Source organism: Saccopteryx leptura, chromosome 3 (genome assembly GCF_036850995.1).
Source record: "Saccopteryx leptura isolate mSacLep1 chromosome 3, mSacLep1_pri_phased_curated, whole genome shotgun sequence".
NCBI lineage: Eukaryota > Metazoa > Chordata > Mammalia > Chiroptera > Emballonuridae > Saccopteryx > Saccopteryx leptura.
This window is the reverse complement of record NC_089505.1, coordinates 51,048,763-51,068,978: the sequence shown is the minus strand read 5'-3', so window position 1 is coordinate 51,068,978 and position 20,216 is coordinate 51,048,763. Positions and strand designations below refer to the sequence as shown.

At 49.4% G+C, this 20,216-nt stretch overlaps 1 protein-coding gene across 3 annotated transcripts in view; it reads right to left on the bottom strand.

Moving 5' to 3' along the window:
• Positions 1-795: 795 nt before the first annotated feature.
• Positions 796-20,216, bottom strand: part of FYN (FYN proto-oncogene, Src family tyrosine kinase) — a 230,844-nt gene continuing 211,423 nt past the window's right edge. For all 3 annotated transcript variants that reach the window (XM_066373451.1, XM_066373453.1, XM_066373452.1), the window contains 2 exons: positions 15,090-15,221; positions 796-1,955 (listed from right to left, as the gene is read on the bottom strand). In XM_066373451.1, the coding sequence (XP_066229548.1) occupies positions 1,747-1,955; positions 15,090-15,221 (341 nt within the window). In that variant the 3' untranslated portion in view covers positions 796-1,746. The remainder of the gene's footprint in view (positions 1,956-15,089; positions 15,222-20,216) is intronic.

The window sequence follows — 20,216 nt, the reverse complement described above, 5'->3', positions numbered from 1 at the left end:
ACCGACTCCAGACAAGAAAGATTCTCCTTGCAACTGTCTCATTCTCCTGGTAATCATCTCTTTCTCCTACAAATGAGACAGCAAATTCCAGTTAGAAAAAAATGTCCAGTAAATTAAAATGTTAAGGTATGCCTAGGCATACTTTAACATTCCTCTGAATTTGCTAGACAATAGACTAGCCTTTCCGGGGAAGAAAAGAAAAGACACTCCAGGTATCCTGAATGTTTCTGTCATTTAGAAATCGTTGCACAATGGTTAAATTCCCCAGGTGACACCTTATCACCTGGTGTGGAACAGATATGTTACTACTAGAATACCTTCCATGTTTTAACAAATGAACAAAATAAAATTCAAATGTAAAATGCTCTCTTTTTAATTACTAAATTAAGAAAGTTAAACAATTTAAAAATGTAAACTCACAAATCATAACAGAAAAGGAATTAAGACTTCAGAGTTGCTACTCAGTATTAAAAACTCAATAGAAATAGGCTTTTGATTTGTTGTTGTTAAACATGTAATTCAAGGTTGGTACAAACAGCAACTAAAATTGTAATACTTTTTTTTTGTGTGCATCCCATGAGATGTCAAGTAGTGCATAGTTTTTCCACTGGAGAATTGTTGGACATATAGAAAGTCATTTCATTAGCAGTACAGGACACTTAAAACACTGATTTTACAATGGGAAGTGTTTTACACTTTACAACCCCCACCCTCACCTTCCCCATAAGTTTTAGTTGCATGAGAAAATTTAGCAGGTTGCCATGACTACAATGCTATGGGTTTAGACCATTTAAATGTAGTTACAAGATTTATTAAATAAAAAAGAGTTTGAAACATTGTCAGCATTCATATTTTTGTACAAGAAGTCTGTGTGGCATCCATCTTGCAGGTCCCCTGGTAGTATTGGCCATTTGCTGGCATAAATATGCTCCCTTTTAAGTTTCAGGAACAAATCGCCGGAAATTGAAGCAAACAGAACTTTGAATTCAGCTTGGGAGCTGCTGAAGAGAGTCAACATTAACAGCCATCTACAAGTACAGTCATGAACCAAAGAGTGCAATCCAAATTAAAAAAAAAATCATGCTTTGAAAAAGCCAAAAATGAGGCCACTGGTTTTTCAGAATAACAGCAGTGCTTTTATGCTGATTTTGCAGTAAAATCCTCACTCTGGATCTCGAAGCTTTGTGGCCCAGGTTGGCCATGGTCTCCATGTTAGCACCCACATGGTGTATATACAGGGACATATACATTATATGTATTCATGTTATAAAAAAACAAACAGCTGTCCTGATTGGTTTTTGTTAAAACATGAAAAAAAATTTTATTGTTTTAGACAAAGAGGCCACTTTTGGAAAATAATACTTTTTTTTTTAGTTGAATCAGGTGAAGACAGAGTTAAAATCACATGGGATTTGCATTTTTAAAAAAGGAAAGCACTAGGATTGTTGGCACTGGAGTAACTATTTACACTGAACAGAGGTTTGGCCTTTTACATAACATCGGTACAATGCATTTTCCAAAGTCTGAGAAATAACAAGGTTCTGTCTCATATGCTTCACAGAGGAGGTTCGGATTTAGGGACAAGTGCCATTAATGAGGGCCATGGAAGTTCGTCAGCTTCAGAGTCACATGCAATCTGATCCCGGAAGGTTCTCGCTGCCCCTGAGCAGCTGGCTACGGCATTGAAAGCTAATGGGGAGGGGGCGGAGGCCTCTGGGACAAGGCCTCTCTCTGCTGAGCCGTGTCTTACAGGTTTTCACCAGGCTGATACTGGGGCTCTGTGGCGGTGAAGTAGTCTTCCAGGAAGCCCTGTAAGTACTCAAAAGTGGGCCGTTCCTCTGGGTCCTTTTTCCAGCAGTGGATCATGAGCTCGTGCAGAGAGATGGGGCAGTCCTGCGGACACGGCATCCTGTAGCCACGCTCCACCTGCTCCAGCACCTCGCGGTTGTTCATGCCTGCAACGACAGGGGCGGTGAGAGGCGTGCCGCCGGCCTGCAACCCCTTCCTTCTACTTTGCGCTTGCACGGAAACCGCGTGGAGGGCCCCGCCTCGCCAGGGTGGAACCCTGCCTTTAACGGGACACCACACCACACAGAAATAAAAGAGGAATGCACTACTGATACACACAAAAGCCCAGATGATGAATCTCAAAAGCATTATAAGTGAAAGAAGCCAGACACAAAAGGTAACACACCACATGATCTCATTTATATGAAATTCTAGAAAATGCTCAACTATAGTGATAGAAAGCAGATCAGTGGTTGCCAGGCGGGCGGAGGGGCCCAGAGAGCACCGAGGGGGGATGGAAATGCTCTCTATCAGGGTGTCAGCAAACTAGTCCCGTGGAGGCCAGATAGAATTTTAGGCTTTGTGGGCTGCATATGAGCTGTTGCATATTCTGCTTCTTTTTTTTTTTTTAACCCTTCAAAAATGTACAAAACAAAAGAGAGTGGAGCTGGATTTGGTCCACAGGCAGTAGTCTGTCCTATTATATCCTGTATGTGGTGGTGTGACTGCTTATGTTTGTCGCAACTCATTGTATTCTTAAAATTGTCGAATTCTACTGTATGTAAATTACACTTCAATCAAGATGACAAAGAAACATGAATGGAGCAGACAAAAAAATCCATGGAATGAAAAGTACACTGTTCCTTGTTCATAGTGTCTCTAAGCTCCACTTATGAACTTCACAAATTAGCTTTCCTCCTGCCTGGGCACGCTCTTGGTGCCCTGCCGTCCAAGATCGGCCATCAGGTCACCATGGCAGGGCACCGTCTGGCCCAGGGGCTCTGAGGTTTGGTGCCTCTGATAGGGAGACCGGCGTCTCCAGGGCCTGTGCTTACTGATGCCCTCGGACAGGCCATCTATCACTGGAGACCTCCGTGACCCTCCGGGGGAGCCGCCTCCTGCTGAAACGTCAGGCTGCACTCTCGGGAGGCCAGCTGAGAGATGCTATGCTAACTCCGGAGAACGCAGCCTCCCAGCACGATGGCTCTCTTGACAGAACAGGAAATACCACACTGGGGTGAGGCGAATGTCCTGACCCCATTCCCAGTCACCGCCAGGCACTATTCTCTACTTTTCCTTCCCTTTTGTGCGATATCGCGCTCTGCCTTCCCTGCCAAGCCCTTGTGTGTTTGGCTGTTGCTTGGCCCCGAGCCTGTAACCTGGAATCCTCCCCAACTTCTGACCTGGTTGGTTTACAAAATCAAGAACCTAATTTTAAGCCATACAGAACCTAGATTTCTCTCCCCATCTCTCGGGGAATAACTGGCAGCACAGAGCAATGGCATGCAGCCCTGTTAACTCTGAAGGGGCTGCATCCCTCTGCCAGACCCCACAGCCTGTTCAGAGGGGCTGGCCAGAGCACGGCCTGTCTCTCTGGAGGGGGGACACCCAGACTTTCGGATCCGTTGCCAGTACTCTTTGTTCTATTGTTATTATGGAGCTGGATTTCTCTGGGCTCCTGTGGCATCAACCACGGTTCTGTCAGTCACACGCTTGTCCAATCCCGTTTAGGAAGCTCTCTCATTCTCTGCCACTCTAATTTCTTGAGGCGATCAAATCCATTTATTATTCCCACTGTGCTCAAGTAGGCCTTCGCTTTAATTATGCTAACATAACTTCCCTCACATTTCGGTGTCTCCTCCTTTCAGTGACAGAGGTTTGGTGAACAAGTCTGGGTCCCCTGCCCCCACACCATGCCTGACTTTGCAGATGCCCTCTCCAGTTAGATGTTTGGTCAGCTCTGTGACTAATTAGCTTAATTAGTTCCAACTGCTGAAAACTCAGGAGGGGCGGGGAGCTGAGGCAGGCGAGGGACCTGGCACTGCCTGGAGACTGTCCTTCAGGGCCCTGGACACACAGGGTAAAGGACAGGCTAGCATTTCCTTACCCACAAGTCACAGTCCACAAGCTCTGGAGCCCTAGAGTTCTGGAAGCTAACTCACTTGGCAGCAAAACTGATCTGAGCTAAACTCATTAGGACATAAAACCCGACCTGGTGTGAGGCTATTTACTGTTTTAACTTATTCATACACATTGTTGCAGAAGGGAGAATGTATTTGAACACAGTGCTCTCCTGCAGTGTTACATAATGTATGGTCTTCATACTGCATGGTCTTAAAAGAGGTCTCATTCTGGAAGCACAGCCGGTCCCAAGGGTTTGGCTGGGAAGTCCTGGCAGGAGTGACAGGAGCCCCTGCACTCCAGCCGGCCCAGAAACGCTGGGGAGAGAGCATCATCACACATCAGCCCCGGCAGCCTCCAAAGTGCTTCCTTTGTACTTCAGTACAGTCCTTGGTTTCACAGTATCTCAGAAGCCACATGGCCTGAACCTGCAGAAATCCCCCTTGTCCCTGCCCTTGCCAGGAGCCTGCAGGAACTGGAGGAAAGACAAGCAGAAGGCCTGAGCCTCAGAGGGTCTGACAGGCCCTTCTGGAGGTAGTTACACCCCCTACCCTCCCTCCAACACCTTCTAATGCTGTATTCTGGCACCAAGACTGTCCAAAAAGGCACCACAGAGTTTAATTAATCATTCTCCTATTGCTCTGTGGAGCTCATGTCAGTAAATATTTCATTAAAAAAAAAAAAACCCTACTAAAACGGAAAGATTGCATGTATTTTTTAAAAACTATAAATTCAATCTCCACCAACAGCAAGTTTAATTGACTACATGGGCCACGCCTATTCTTCTTGTGCTCTGCCCAAGCCCAGGACACAGCAGACACAGCACTTGACCCTGAACACGTAGCATCTCCAGAGACAGCCTGCGCCCTGGGCGGTGCAGACGGGGACGGAGCAGCGGCTCGGCTCGATGTGGGCGGTGCCACCGGCCAGCTGGCCCCTCACTCCTTTCTTTTCTCTCTCTGGCCTGCTCCCTGCAGGCCTCCCAGAGCACGAGAGCCTCTGCCACCAATCCAAACACGGGCGGAAGAGCAACACTGACGACAGCTTTGCCAGGAAAGCGGGGTGTAAGTGTACTGGCTGACAGAGACAGCCTGAATGGGACTAGCTCGTTTCTAGCCGCCCCTGAGCCCGTCCACAGGCTGACCTGCGGACCTGGCACTCCACAGCAGGCCTCTGCGACCATGGCCGCACCACTGAGAGATGCACTGGGCAAGGCCAGTTTGTGCTTTACAAACAATAGCCGATTTAAGTGGATTGTGTTCCTACTTAGAAAACAGCGTGAGAATATGGCTACAAGAACTTTGAAAAAATCGTTATTTCAAGAATTTCTTTTATAGCCAAAATGGATTTTACTCTGTATGCTACTATAAACATGAGCTTAATTCATTTTAGATGTTTTCATATTTTTGTTACAAAAAAACCTGTTCTTTCCTCTCTCCTAGTCACTTTCCCCGACACTGGCTGTGCTGCTACCTGGGAGGCGGAGGGCTCAGACTGGAAGCAGTCCCAGGGCCCGAGACCGGGGCGCTCGGAGGGGACCGGGGCCCGAGCCCCAGTCGCTCGGGGGGGGGGGACCAGGGCGCTTGGAGGGGACCGGGGCGCTCGGAGGGGACCAGGGGGCTCGGAGGGGACCGGGGCGCTCGGAGGGGACCAGGGCCCGAGCCCCAGGCGCTCGGAGGGGACCGGACCGGGGCGCTCGGAGGGGACCGGGGCGTTCGGAGGGGACCAGGGCCCGAGCCCCAGTCGCTCGGAGGGGACTGGGGCGCTCGGAGGGGACCAGGGGGCTCGGAGGGGACCAGGGCGCTCGGAGGGGACCGGGCGCTCGGAGGGGACCGGGGGGCTCGGAGGGGACCGGGGCGCTCGGAGGGGACCGGGGCGCTCGGGGGGGACCAGGGCGCTCGGAGGGGACCAGGGGGCTCGGAGGGGACCGGGGCGCTCGGAGGGGACCAGGGGGCTCGGAGGGGACCAGGGCGCTCGGAGGGGACCAGGGGGCTCGGAGGAGACCAGGGCGCTCGGAGGGGACCAGGGGGCTCGGAGGGGACCGGGGCGCTCGGAGGGGACCAGGGGGCTCGGAGGGGACCAGGGCGCTTGGAGGAGACCAGGGGGCTCGGAGGGGACCGGGGCGCTCGGGGGGGGACCAGGGCGCTCGGAGGAGAGCCGTCTCACCGCGCTTTCCTAAGTGAGGAAGCGGACAGTGGGTGGAGGGTGCTGGGAATGGTGTTCATTTCCCCCCTTTTTAGTGAGAAGAATGCCAGGGGAGAAACAGAAAAGACAGAAACTTTAAAGCATGGTGTATGGGCACGTGTTAGGGACACTGTCATTAGCAGCCTAGGCCTCCAGGCTTCCTAGTGGAAGCTGAGACACAGCCCTGTTCTCAGCAGGAGGCTGATCTCCACCAGCTCCTGGTGTTCTACGGGAAGTGACACATTCACAGAGTGTGTCCCTGCGTGTCCCGGTTCCCACCCTCCACATCGGAGAAGGGGCAAGGGTGTGCCGCCTGCAGGCACAGACGCCCTGCCCAGTGTCGCTGCAGCGCTGTCCCCTCTTCCCCTCTGCTCAGCCGCAGCGCCTGGCCTCCCGCTCCCTCTCCAGTCGGTCAGGAAAGTGGGCCTGGCCTCCCGCTCCCTCACCAGTCGGTCAGGAAAGCGGGCCTGGCCTCCCGCTCCCTCTCCAGTCGGTCAGGAAAGCGGGCCTGGCCTCCCGCTCCCTCTCCAGTCGGTCAGGAAAGCGGGCCTGGCCTCCCGCTCCCTCTCCAGTCGGTCAGGAAAGTGGGCCTGGCCTCCGGCTCCCTCTCCAGTCAGGAAAGTGGGCCTGGCCTCCCGCTCCCTCACCAGTGAGTCAGGAAAGTGGGCCTGGCCTCCGGCTCCCTCTCCAGTCAGTCAGGCAAGTGGGCCGTTTCCACAGGGCACTCTCCCGGGGCACAACGCAGCAGGGCGCAGCTCACAGAGCCTGTGTAGCCTGCAGTGCTGGGGTTTGCTTTCGAATTCCTTTTCCCTGGGTCCTGGGGGGGGACTGCTGTCACCATAGGTTTTAAGGCTTTCTAACATGGTCTGATGGCATCATTTCCAATCGGTGTGTCCAAAACACTGCAGCTGAGACTCTCCAGCCAAGTGGATTGCACTACTTCCTGCCAGTACGATTCTATTATCCTTTCTAGATCATTCTGCTGGCTTCCTCTCATTTTCTGAATTCAGGTCAAGTTTCCAACTCTCACTTTCCAACCCCTACGATGTCTGGTTGCCAACAGCGTCTGTTTTCATGATGTATGCTTTCCCTCCTCCTCCTTGGCTCCCTCCCCCCTGAGCTTTCCTATTCCTCTTCCTTGAGCTACCTATTAACTCCTCTCTTTTTCTTAGTTTTAAGGGAAGGAGAAAACCCTCATTTTCATGGGCAGAGAGACTTGACAACTTCTGACTGCACCTCTCACTGTGCTGACTTGACCTGCCTGGCCTCAGTTTTTCCTTTTGTCACCAACATTCATTGTGCTTTCAGGTGTTTGAAAAAGAAGTCTTGTGTGGAAGAAGAGTGCTTTGCTTTATAGCTTTCCACGCGGGCAGCTTCCTACGGTGGTGCTCAGGGGCCACCTCCGCACAGTTGGGCTTGTAGCTGTTATTCAGGTTTGCATCTGGATTTGACTGTGGGTTGTAAGACCCTGGGTCTCTGTGCCAGGAAAACGAATGAGCGCTTTCACAATGGGAATGATGTCCACGTTACCAGATGCTCAGATCACTTTTGAAAACTGAGCCCTGGCCGGTTGGCTCAGCAGTAGAGCGTCAGCCTAGCGTGCGGAGGACCCGGGTTCGATTCCCGGCCAGGGCACACAGGAGAAGCGCCCATTTGCTTCTCCACCCCTCCGCCACGCTTTCCTCTCTGTCTCTCTCTTCCCCTCCCGCAGCCAAGGCTCCATTGGAGCAAAGATGGCCCGGGCGCTGGGGATGGCTCTGTGGCCTCTGCTTCAGGCGCTAGAGTGGCTCTGGTTGCAACATGGCGATGCCCAGGATGGGCAGAGCATCGCCCCCTGGTGGGCAGAGCGTCGCCCCATGGTGGACGTGCCGGGTGGATCCCGGTCGGGCGCATGCGGGAGTCTGTCTGACTGTCTCTCCCTGTTTCCAGCTTCAGAAAAATGAAAAAAAAAAAAAAAAAAGAAAGAAAACTGAGCTTTCCATTCAGAGCAAATTATAATCCATTGTGCATGAGGCCTTTTGTCAGAGGGTCCCTCGGCTTCTTGGCGGGGACCCCACAGAGGCCCTTGTGTCTGCTGCCTGCCGAGAAGGCCTAGTGCTGGGAGGAAAGAAGCTGGACTCCGGGAATGGAGCCTGCTCAGCACGCGCACCTGCTGTCACTTTGGCTGTCTTACTGGGTAACAAGCAGGGCACTTCAAGTTAGCTTTGGGAACAGGACTAAAGTATGCATACATTTTGGGCGGATCAGAAAGTATAGATGAAAATAAAGGAGTGAGCTGGAGAAGGCATAATATGACAAGCTTTGTTTCTCTTAACTAGATAACCTCAGGGTAGCTACTTTTATTAAACTCACTGGATTAAGTAGAGAAACGATAGCTACTCAGGTACCATCATACACATAGGTTGTTTAAGGTAGGTAATACAGTATCAGAGAGAACTCCTCTGACCCAGAAAGAAGTGAGAAAGAACGTGAGGGTGCCAGGAGGAATGCCACGGAAATGCACCGCTGAGTGAGGAGCAGCGAGCCTGGGCCATGGGACACAGGGCTCAGGCGTGTTCAGCCTTTCTCGGCTGCATTCTGCTTGTCCCCTCTTCTCCTCTCATCAGTCACAGTGGCCAAGAGAAACCTTGTTGGGGGCGGAGCCTCTGGGCACCCCAGGCAGGATTTCCTCTCGGAAGGACCACCGGAAGGGCCACCATGAGCTGAAAAGAAAAGGCCTGGGGGCTGGGCATGGGTGTGGAGACGCATGGGACAGAGCACGGGACAGAGCACTCTCGGCTAAGAGCTGAGGTTCCATCTTGCTTCCCACCCTTCCGGCTGTTGAGTCCTAACCTCCTCCTACCCCAAGAAAAGACTGCTCCTGTAGGCATGCTGGGCACAGCAAGAACAAGACTGCAGGAGACACTGATGGGCCGCTGAACACACAGGACACATGACCACAGTGCTGGGCTCTAAAGCATCTGAGTGGGGTAGAGGGGCTACAAGCATAGGACTTCTAATTCTCTTAGGAAGGTGCTCTAGTTCCACTAATTTCCCTTGCTTTTCCAAGTCAATATCAAGTGACTAGATGCATTCAGGAAAGTCAGGCAGCTGTCACTTGCTAAAAGATTTGAAAGTGTTTCAAATGCATGATAAATGTGATGTGTTTAAGAGGATGTTCAAACTTTGCCAGATCCTGCCAAACTCACAAAGCAGCTGTTCAGCGGAGAGCCAGGGCACAGGGTAGCTAGGACATTCTGCCTAGAACGGTGCTGGAACATAATGTTTGAACTCACTATAGGGTCAATTTGCCCAAACAACTTTGAGGACAGAGACTATCTCATGATGAAACAGAGTTAAAATGGGCCAAATTAAAAAAGCTTGTTTCAAAAACTTCATAGGCATGATCTTTTAATTTCCCTGTTCCATCCATCCATCCATCCATCCATCCATCCATCCATCACCCACCCACTTATAGTTGTTGAGCCTACGGTGGGCCAGACACTGTGCTGGGCACTGGGAACACGTAAAAGAAGCTCCCTTCCCCTGAAGCTGTTCGGAGATACTGGGAAATACAGACACATGGAGGCTTCAGCAGATCTACCGGAAGCAAGCAGAACGGATAGCCCATTGATCTGGACGTGGGAAGGCTACACAAAGGAGGTGCTGTTTGTGTTGGCTTGGAAGAATTCTGAGGCAGACAGTAAAGCTGAGAAGAGAGACCTGTATATCCAAGAGAGAGCTCTTGGTATGAAGGGTGGAGGTGTGGCAAGAGAAAATCAGTCAGACCAATCACAAGTCCTACTCAGAGCCCCTCAATGACTCCCTAAATCACACAGAGTAAAAGCAAAAGTCCTCGCAGTGACCCAGGGAGCCCCATCTGATCTGCACTGAGGACGTTCAGGCCTCCTGCTCCCTCTGCTCCAGCCCCACCAGCCACCTTGCAGCTCTTCAGGGCCTCTGTGCTCAGTTCCCTCGGAAGGAAGAGGTTTCTCCTCAGAGATCCACCTGGCTTGTGCCTGTTTCCCTCAGCTCTTTACTCAGACATCACCTTCCCAGTGAGGCCCCCCTGGCCACACTTTCCTGACACCCTCCACCCCTTTCCCTGTTCTATTTTTCTCCCTACCTACCACCACTAGCCAACACTGAATATATTTTGCTTATTAGTCTTAGTTTATTGTCCGTCTCCTCCAAGAGGAACAGAAGTTCACGGGGGCAGGAGTGTTTGCCTGTTAGTTCACTGCTGCACCCCTGCTGCCTGCACAGAACCTAGCGTACAGCAGGTGCTTAATCAATATCTGTGGAATGACCGAGGGGAAGAGTTATTAAGGAGAACCGTGCAAAACTAAGACTTCGGGCTTATCTGGAAGATAAAGGAAGTTATAGATGTTTTTAACTAGGAGAATAGGGTAACTGGGTCTCTGTTTTCTAGGATAACTGGTGGTGACCATGCTAGAATGGTGGTGGTGGAGGAGGTGAGGGGAGATGGGAGGCAGGAGGCAGGATGTCCCAGGAACAAGTCACTGCATGAACGGATGACTGCCTGACACGGGGCAGGGGCAGTGGAGGCAAAGAGGAAAAGAAAAGACCTCAGGGTGAAATGACAGGTTAAAATGCACAAAATACTGATTTAATGCATCAACATTAGAAAACTGCTTTTTGTGTGTGTTTCATTACTCATATACAACAATCCATCAGTACAAAATCAGCTCTAATATTGGTGCAAAGAATGGTTCTGAGCCTTGGCTTACAGAAAAGCAAGCTAGACTGCTATGCTGAGAATGCATTCAGGTCAGACTGCTACTAGGGAACTTGTAAAACGAAGCTGGATTTTGTCAACCTTCTTGTCTGGAAGGGTGATGTGGCTCCTGTTAATCTCAGTGTCACGTTTCAGGACACACACACACACACACACACACACACACACGTTTGGCTTTAAAGCTCTCATACAATTTGAGCTTGTCCTTCTCCCCTTCCTTTAAATCCATTCCTTTCACAAAACTTGCTAACTAACCAAGCAACCCAATGTTTATCTCCTCATCCCTTTCGTCCTTCATTCAGTCACACTTCACATACTCCAGTCTAAGTTCCTTCTCTGGTTCTTACTTCTGCACCTTCTCTCACGCTGGGCAAATATGCCTGGAAAGCTTTATAAGACCCATTTGCAAGGAATCGCCCCTCCCTTGACCTCCATCCTCACCTCACAGCTAAAGGGCCTTTTCTCTGTGTGAGGCAACACAGGGCCATTCTCAGGTATGAAAGAACACAGAATAACACACTACCACCAACCGTTTTTGTAAAAGGAATACTTGAAAAATACTCTAGCCAAAGGAGAAGTTACTATGTAGAGATTTCGGAAAAGAAGTCATACGGACAGGATGGTGAGGCTGGCCTGGGGTCCCACCAATGGGCCGGAGGTCTCAGTGAGGCCGAGAAGCAACCGTCTGCAGCACACGCCGGTGAACACGGCCACGCCAACAGCAGCAAGAGCGAGCACAGGAAGGGCCTTCCTTGCACAGTGGCATCTGGATGAAGCTTAATGAAGCTGTTTCTTAAGAATTGTTATCCTTCATTAAGGTAATAATCTTATAATTGGAATCCTTCTGTAAAAGCTTCTCCCTCAAGAAGAATTTACTGTGAAGTCCAGAAGTCCAATTAAATATGATTATAGCTATGCTAAAAAACAAAAACAAGAAACACCCATGGCAAGGATTGGGCCTAGGAGAAATTTTCTGTGGTTTTCTGTGTGTGAGGGGGACCATGTCATTCCCTGGCTGACACAGCTCCCTGGCCCCACTGCCAACTAGCTTGGCCCAGGGCCTTCCTGTGGCCGTGCTAGAGGCCCCTGAAAACGGGCTCTCGCCAGCCTTTCCAGCTGCACCTCTAGGGTCTGCACCTCACAGCCCTCTTCTCAGACTCTTTGTCCTGCAGCTGCTGAGCTGGCGCCATCCTCCCAGGCCTGGGCATCTTCCCACAGGCCCGTCCTTGTCTGGGACCCTTTTCTTTTTTAGACTCAAGGAGGGAAACTTCCTTGCCTTCTTTCCCATGAAGCCTCCAAGACACAGCCCCCCCTCCCCCCACCGAATTATGGCCGCTATCAAAGTCCCTGGAATATCAGCAGTTGCTCACTATAGGTCACTGCGCATAATCAAGTGGACTTACCGTATTTCCCCCTCTATAAGACAAACATCTTTAAAAAAGTTTGCAGTCTAAAAACTGGGTGCATCTATACAGTGGTTGTAGATTTTTTTTTACTTGCATTTCCCACTTTTTTGTGCTTGTTTTTACGCTCATTGTTGAAGACAGTGATTTGTTATCAGACACAGATGAGGACAAGCTAATGGATGAGAGTTTTGATAGTGATGTGGAGTTGTGTGAATTTTATGATGGATAAAACTTGAGCCCAATAACTTTATGTAATATATTTTCCCCCCAAATTTTGGGCCCCCAAATTAAGGTGCGTCTTATACGTGGGAGCATCTTATACATGGGGAAATTCGGTAGTTCGAACTCCTCTGCCATCCTCACAGGAAGATGTGTGAAAGGCCCCCTTCAATGCCAGCCCTATGCAGACACCTGGATCAGCTGCCCCTGGCCCACTATCAGAATTAAGATTCGGAGTCCAGAGTGGGTAAATTCAAGTAATCCATCCCTTGAGGGTGATTTCCTCTAATAATAAATAAGTAAGAAGAATGGCTGACTTCTTCCTGGATTTGATGCATATTTTATCTACCCGACTATAGCTCTGTGAGTGCAGGGACTGCAATTCTTTATTTGCTATTTTATCTGCAGCACCTAAAACAGTGATTAGAACTTCAGGAAGGTTCTAATCAATGTTTGCTGAGAGTGTGAATGTCTTATCTATACTTATTTCCCTGTTAGGGCAAAATGCCCAGCACAGTTCACATTTACGGATCCTCTGCTGAATGGCTGAATCCGAGGCTAAACTGTAAAACGAAGCCATTTTCTTTACGCTCAAACCAAACTTGAGAAAGACTCGCCCTCATAAACACGCACCTGCCTTCCGTCTGAGGCCCCGCCCCCACTCCTTTGTCTTGGCTTCTGTGTGCCACCCCGAGAAACAAAAAGCGGCTTGTATTACTGGAAGGAGAGGCTCCACGAAAATGCAAAACAACATTAACCTTTTCCCCCCAATCGCATTTAACACACCGATTATAAAAAGGGGCGGGGGGGGGGGCTCAGGGAGAAATAAATGCAAAATTCAGACAATAAAAAAAAAGAGGCGCCCTTCACATCTGCAAAACCACGTGACCTGCATGTTTTTCCCCTTGAGAACAACTCAACAGCACCCATGCTCTGCTCCAGGCCCCTCCCGGGCAGCCCCTTCCTCCTGGCTGGCTGGCTACCCCCACTCCCGCCTGCCAGGGGGTGGTTGGGGGGTGGCTGGTTACTCTCACTCCCGCCTGCCGGGAGCAGCAGCCGCTGTGACATCAATAAAACTGACTTCCTGCTTCTCTAAACGCCCAGCGCTAGCACTTTGGAGCCGTGGAATTCATCCGTTTTGACTCTGTGCCAGCCTGGCTCTCCTAGAAGTCTCGAAGCTGCACAACCCAGAAAGAGAACCTCTTTCCTTTGCTGCATTTTCTGAAGATGACCAGAAACAATCATGAGAAATGAACAAAGAGATTACAGATTAATCTGCCCTCACTGGCTCCTCTGACTGCAAAGACTGACTACAAATCCAGGATTTGCAGGAGACCTCAATTCCTCATTAATCTCCACTATCGGTTCTATCACTGCCTTTCTTTTTTTTTTTTTAAAGCTCCTTTCTTAGCAGAAAATGAGGGGGAGCTGTGTTCTTTCTTCACTCAGCAGTAACTGAAAAATATGTCCTTAACATTTCAGAAAGCAGATCCTCCCTGCACTATAACCACCAAAGCGTGGAGGTGAAATGGCACGAGTGTCCTTTATGTCACCATCTGTCTAAATTAATGAATTTAAGAGTGAATAATCGAAACCTGTAGTTTCTTTGGAGACCATGAATCTGGTCCCCCCAAAATTTCAGGGCTTTACAATCTCCAATTTCTTTTCATTAAACTTGCTTTTGCTTAGTGTACTTTGTCCAGAAACGGGCAGTGAGTGGCTCCCACTCTGCGTTTCGCATGTGCCTCTGCTCTCTGGCCATCTGGAGCCGGGGCCTGCGGAGAGAACAGGTCCTGGCGTTCTCGGGCCGCTTCACTCCACAGGGCAGTGCTATAGAGTCAGCAAAAAGCATTGGAGGCTTTTCTCCTTCCCTTCCCCAGAAGAGCTGCCAACTCTATTTGGGCAGAGGTTCTGCCAGTGACATTTCTGCTCTGGGAGCCACAGACACACAGTCCTACTGAGAGAGCAGAGATTCCTTGAACTGGGGTGGACTGAAGAGCTCATACCAGCTGCTAATGCCAATCTTGGCACACAATTCATGTGGCTGTTTGTCTACATACCACAGGGGCTCCCAGTTCTGCTTTTCCTTGGCTAAATACATGTCCATATTCTTCTTCTTCTTCTTCTTCTTTTTTTTGTATTTTTCCGAAGTTGGAAACGGGGAGGCAGTCAGACTCCCGCATGTGCCCGACCGGGATCCACCTGGCATACCCACCAGGGGGCGATGCTCTGCCCCTCTGGGGCGTTGCTCTGTTGCAACCAGAGCCATTCTAGCACTTGAGGCAGAGGCCATGGAGCCATCCTCAGTGCCCGGGCCAACTTTGCTCCAATGGAGCCTTGGCTGCAGGAGGGGAAGAGAGAGACAGAGAGGAAGGAGAGGGGGAGGGGTGGAGAAGCAGATGGGCACTTCTCCTGTGTGCCCTGGCAGGGAATCGAACCCAGGACTCCTGCATGCCAGGCCGATGCTCTACCACTGAGCAAACCGGCCAGGGCCTACATGTCCATATTCTTCAAGCTCACACTTAGCAGAAAGCTGAGGATGGGGCTTAGAAGGCAAATGGGGTGAGCTTTACCCAAATGGTGTTGAAAGAACATCCAACCAGAGGCCCATTTCTGCAGGGTCCTGTGCTTACCTGGGTAGGGCACTCTTCCTTTGGTGACCAGCTCTGTGAGTAAGATTCCAAAAGACCACACATCAGACTTGATTGTGAACCTCCCATACAGGGCTGCTTCGGGGGCCGTCCACTTAATGGGGAACTTTGCACCTGCAGAAAGAACACCTGGTTACTCATCAAACAGAGAACATCACCTCGAGTACGGGGTTGGGAGGAAAAGCACTTGGAAACCAATTTCACAGGGAGGATGGGGAGGAGGTGAAACAGTAAATGAACTAGGACTGAGAAGATGTGGGGTCTGGTCGTGGCTCCGAGTGAGATCTGAAGCAAGCCAGTTTACTTTCAGTTTTCCATCAAAGGGTTACACTTCCAAGCTCCTTTAAGCTCTAGCTCCTAGAACTCGAATCTATGACCACATTCAATGTCATAGGTTTCGTCTGAAGGTGAATCTAACTTTTGAATTAATTTATATATTTTTTTGTTTGCTTTGGAATGTTATTTTTTAATAAACACGCACAGCATTAAATCACAATGCTACTCTCATGAAGCCTTTGGTAGATATATAAAACCATAGATCTCACAAGGTGCCTAAAAACCAAATCAAACCACCACGCTGATCCCAGGGTAGAGACAATTTGCTGCAGCCCTGTGTGTGTCATGGGCTCTGTTTCCCTCAGGCCTCCCACACCTACAGCAGAGAAAGGGGTTGGCTTCCGGCTGCTTCCTTCCTTAGACTGTCTTCCTCCATCCATTCCCCCAGATAGCGGCCATCTTTAATTCTGAGAGAGGTTTTTCTTCTGTCCTGCCTGAGCCCTTGCTTACCTTCCTACCTTTCTCCTGCTAGCCAGAGAGGCTACTATTTGATGTTTGTTTTTTTTAAGAGCAGTCATGCCTCCCTTACTGTCTTATAAGTCTGATTTTCCAAGACCAAGGAGCAAATTTCATGCCTCGGTCAGTAGAACAGAATCTTTTCTTTTGAAATTTCTCCAATCATGAAAACAATCTTCTTTCTAACCCAAAAGGAAGGGTGGGGTCCACCCTGCCCGTTACAAGGCTAGATGTGTCTACAGGGAATTAAAATGGGTTCAGCGGTCTGTGCGCTCACACATTTGGCTCAACAACTATAAAGCAGTTCCATACATTTAATTGAACAAACTAAAAGAAAAACACAAGGAATTTTTATTATTGGTATAAACGCAATTACATGTTTAAAGCATGTTAACTTTACTTAGGAACTCCTAAAAATCAAAGGCTAACAAAAATCAGAAATTTTCAGTCACAACGTGCAAAAATGGCAAATGATTAAAATCTTTCAATTAGTATGGTTTTAATAAACAGAGATATAATAGATCGCAGCAATTGGATTTTTGGTTTAAATACAGTACATGATAACCTCTTCAGCAAATCGAACTGGATTTTTCTAGCAATATAATATTCCTTTCTATCTCCTCCATGCCAGTGTGAAATGAAATGAAATAAAATCCTGCTATTTTATTATGTGGCACCTCACATGATCCGGGAGCACAGAAGTTACTCTATAGTTTGCTTTCCCTTTCGTGCACTGAGTTATTTGTAATTAGCTGTTTCTCAAGCATAATTATTTATCTCTGTCCTCAAGGTCTGCAAGGTTCCACACAAGGCCTGATATTCTCTCAACAGTCATTTGGTTTTAAAAGTTTCTTTCAAAGTAGTCTTCTCATCCTTCCTAGCCTTGAGCATTCTGTTCACGCAGCTTTGGACTCTGAGCCGCTGGCATTAATGTGATAGATTTTCTTCAGTGTCGAGAGCAGACTTTGCCCTGGACCAAACCTCAGTTGGAGTTCTCTCATTTCAGAGAATTAAAGGTATATTAAATTCATTCCTATTTAAACCATCTCTTAAGCCAAATGGCTTGGAAATATACGTCCACCTCTGAAGCAAATAGAACATTTTTCTCCACTGAGCAGACACAAACGCTGTTAAGAAAACAAGTGAGGAACCTCTCTTCCCTTCTTGGAATTGCCTTTGGTGAAGGTATTGTGTGTTGCTGAAAGTGAACTGCTCTAAATTTGGATAAAGGTGTCTTGCATGTTCTGAGAGAAGATTTCATAATTTCAGATTAAAAACTCCAGATGTCAGCACATCAGCCAGGTGTGCTAGTCTGCTCTATTTTTCTCATTATAACATCTATAACAAGAATTCTAATATATAATACTTCAAAAAGACACTAAAACAAAGGCTGTAATGGATCTCTGCTAGGAAATAATTTGTTTTAACTTAATAGCAAAAGCGCACTTAAGTTTATTTTATACTAGTTTTCCTTCTACCTAAAGTATTTATACCTAATACATTTTGGAAGGGAAATATTTCTCCTTCTTTTCAGTCTTAAAACAGCAGTACTGTTGATAAAAGACGGTTCTCTAAAGATAGCTCATATTTTCCTTTTCAAGGCAGATAAAGATTAATAAATTAAAGCAGCTATAAGCTGTTAATCATTAATGAAACTTTCAACAAAGTGAGGAACCCACGCTCACTCTTCTCCTCACTGCATAACCTGGAGCTCCCTCATCTTGTTTTCCCACCTCCTGAGGGAACAGAGGAAGCTGCAGGGCAGGGGAGAGGGGGAGGGTTCACCCGGGGTTTGGGGCAAGGTGCACACTGCAGACCTCAGTCTGTGCACTTGGTGGCCCTAAGGTTGTCCCGCACACCAGCCTGCGGTCCCACAGGGGGCCCTGCTGGGGGCTGTGAGGGCTCTCTCCTCCAGGGAAGTTAGGAAAGCTCAGAAACTGTGAAGGAAGGAGCTCGTGGGTGTAAACACTGCCTTCTCCCTTAAAGTGAAGTTCTTCCCCCTCAGATGTTTTTTTTCATAGATACTGTGGCAGGCATAAAGTCAGGATCAAAGTTGTCTTCTAAGCAGTATGGATTTGTAAAAAAAAAAAAAAAAAAAAAAAAAGACAATGTTGGGAAACTTCCACTACAGTGAACTTGGTATTGTATGTAACCAGTTGATTAACTCTTTTTGAAATTCTCCTGCTTGGGAGGATTCAGATGTCAACGCAATTTCCTCTCCACTTTATTGGAGGGAATGTAGCAAGCTAAACAGGTATGATGACCTAAAAATATAAACGGATTACTATCACTATAGTAGTTTATTCTTCCTGAGTTACTTTAACAGTTCGGGATTCCTTTAAGCCAAGAGGCAAAGGTGAAACATGATATGCATGTATTTTTGTGTGGGCTTGAGGCATCTTTTCCATCCGAGGGACGGAGGAGGTTCGCCAGGCAGTGTCTGCAGATCTCTCTACCTCCCAAACTCGGTGCTGAGAGCCTGCCCATGTCCCGGAGCCACCATTAAAGCAGACGACCTTGGCCCTGGCTGGTTGGCTCAGCAGTAGAGCCTCGGCCTGGAGTGCGGGGGACCCAGGTTGGATTCCCGGCCAGGGCACACAGGAGAAGCGCCCATTTGCTTCTCCACCCCCCCTTCCTCTCTGTCTCTCTCTTCCCCTCCCGCAGCCAAGGCTCCACTGGAGCAAAGATGGCCCGGGCGCTGGGGATGGCTCCTTGGCCTCTGCCCCAGGCGCTAGAGTGGCTCTGGTCGCGGCAGAGTGACGCCCCAGAGGGGCAGAGCATCGCCCCCTGGTGGGCAGAGCGTAGCCCCTGGTGGGCGTTGCCGGGTGGATTCCGGTCGGGCGCATGCGGGAGTCTGTCTGTCTCTCTCCGTTTCCAGCTTCAGAAAAATACAAAAATAAATAAATAAATAAAGCAGACGGCCTTTGTGCTTCAGTCATTTCCCTCCCTGGTACTGAGGCTGGTCAGCCTTAGTCTGCATCATTTTCTGTGCTGAATAAACATACCGGTGTTTTAAAAAAATAATTTCTGATATGCATCTCAATCCTATTTCTCTAAATTCTGTTGAGATGTGAAGTGAGTGGTCACTCACTCCCTTGGCTTCGGTGACTATCCCAGGCCTGATGACACCTGCCTTTGCATCCCCCTCCCGAGTTCCTGACCTCCTCAGTATCTCCACTGGGAGGTCTCAAGGGCCTCTCAGATACAACATGCAAAGTTTATCTTCCCCACAGTCTGTTTCTGTCTCCGGGCTTGCTGCGTCGTCACCACCTGGCTGGTGAGAGCAGCGTGCCGAGCGGCCTCCTCATCTGAACGCTGGCCTCCTGTTCTGTGCGGTACACGCAGGTAGCAGGTGGCAGGCAGCGGCAGCACAGAGCCTGCCCGGCACTGTCACCTGGACTCCAGCAGTGGCCTTCCAGTTGGGCCCACCAGCACCGTCTGGTCCCTCCTCCCTACTTCTCCAGCCTCTTCTAGTGATCCTGGGCCGTCCCTTCTTTGCTCTCCTCCACCCCCAGCTCCACTGACCTCTGACAGCGCTCACCTGCTGCAGGGCCACAGGACAGGCTGGTCCCTTTGTCTATAGCCCTCCCCCGACCCCCATCCAGGGCTAACTGCTCCGCCCTTGTTCTTGGCCTAAGTGCTCCCTGCACAGGGAGCCTTGGCCCCAGCACCAGCACTTGGGGCAGGTTCCCTGCCACAGTGTCTTGCTCTTTGTAGCTGTTACTGTTACAAGTGTGATGAATACTTTACAGGCATTCCCCTACTTTTTGGAACTTTGTGTAAAGACTTACATTAGTACCTGTTGCCGCTGACAGAAATCTGAAGAGAATTTTCTGTTTTGCAAACTTAGTGTTTGGGTTTGTTTTGCGGTGAGAATTTTGGAGGCAGCACGCACCCGGAGCAGCAAGTGGCCCCACGCTCCTGCCCGGGAACCACGCTCATCTCAGCAGCAAGCTGCCAAAGCGTTGAACTGTCTGAGCTTTACTCAGTTTACTGTGCGCATGTTAGCAAGGTGTGTCCTGAGGTGACCGCGTCTTTGCTCTATGCCATTGAGGCTTACACAGGCTTCTCAGGAACGGTCTACTTTCTGATAGCGGGGACCTGGAGTTGTCTAAAAAGTGACTCTCGGTAGATTCTGTACTGGAAAGCAGGGGCACGTCCTTCGGGACGGCCACAACATCTCAGGCCTGAGCCCGGGTCTGGCGCACGGAGCAGCCAGATCAAGAGGCCACAAGTGGAGGCCGAGCCACATTGCTGATGAGCTCTGTCAGCCTTCCCTCCAGCCAAACCCCGGTTCCTCTGTTTCCTGCTTTCTGG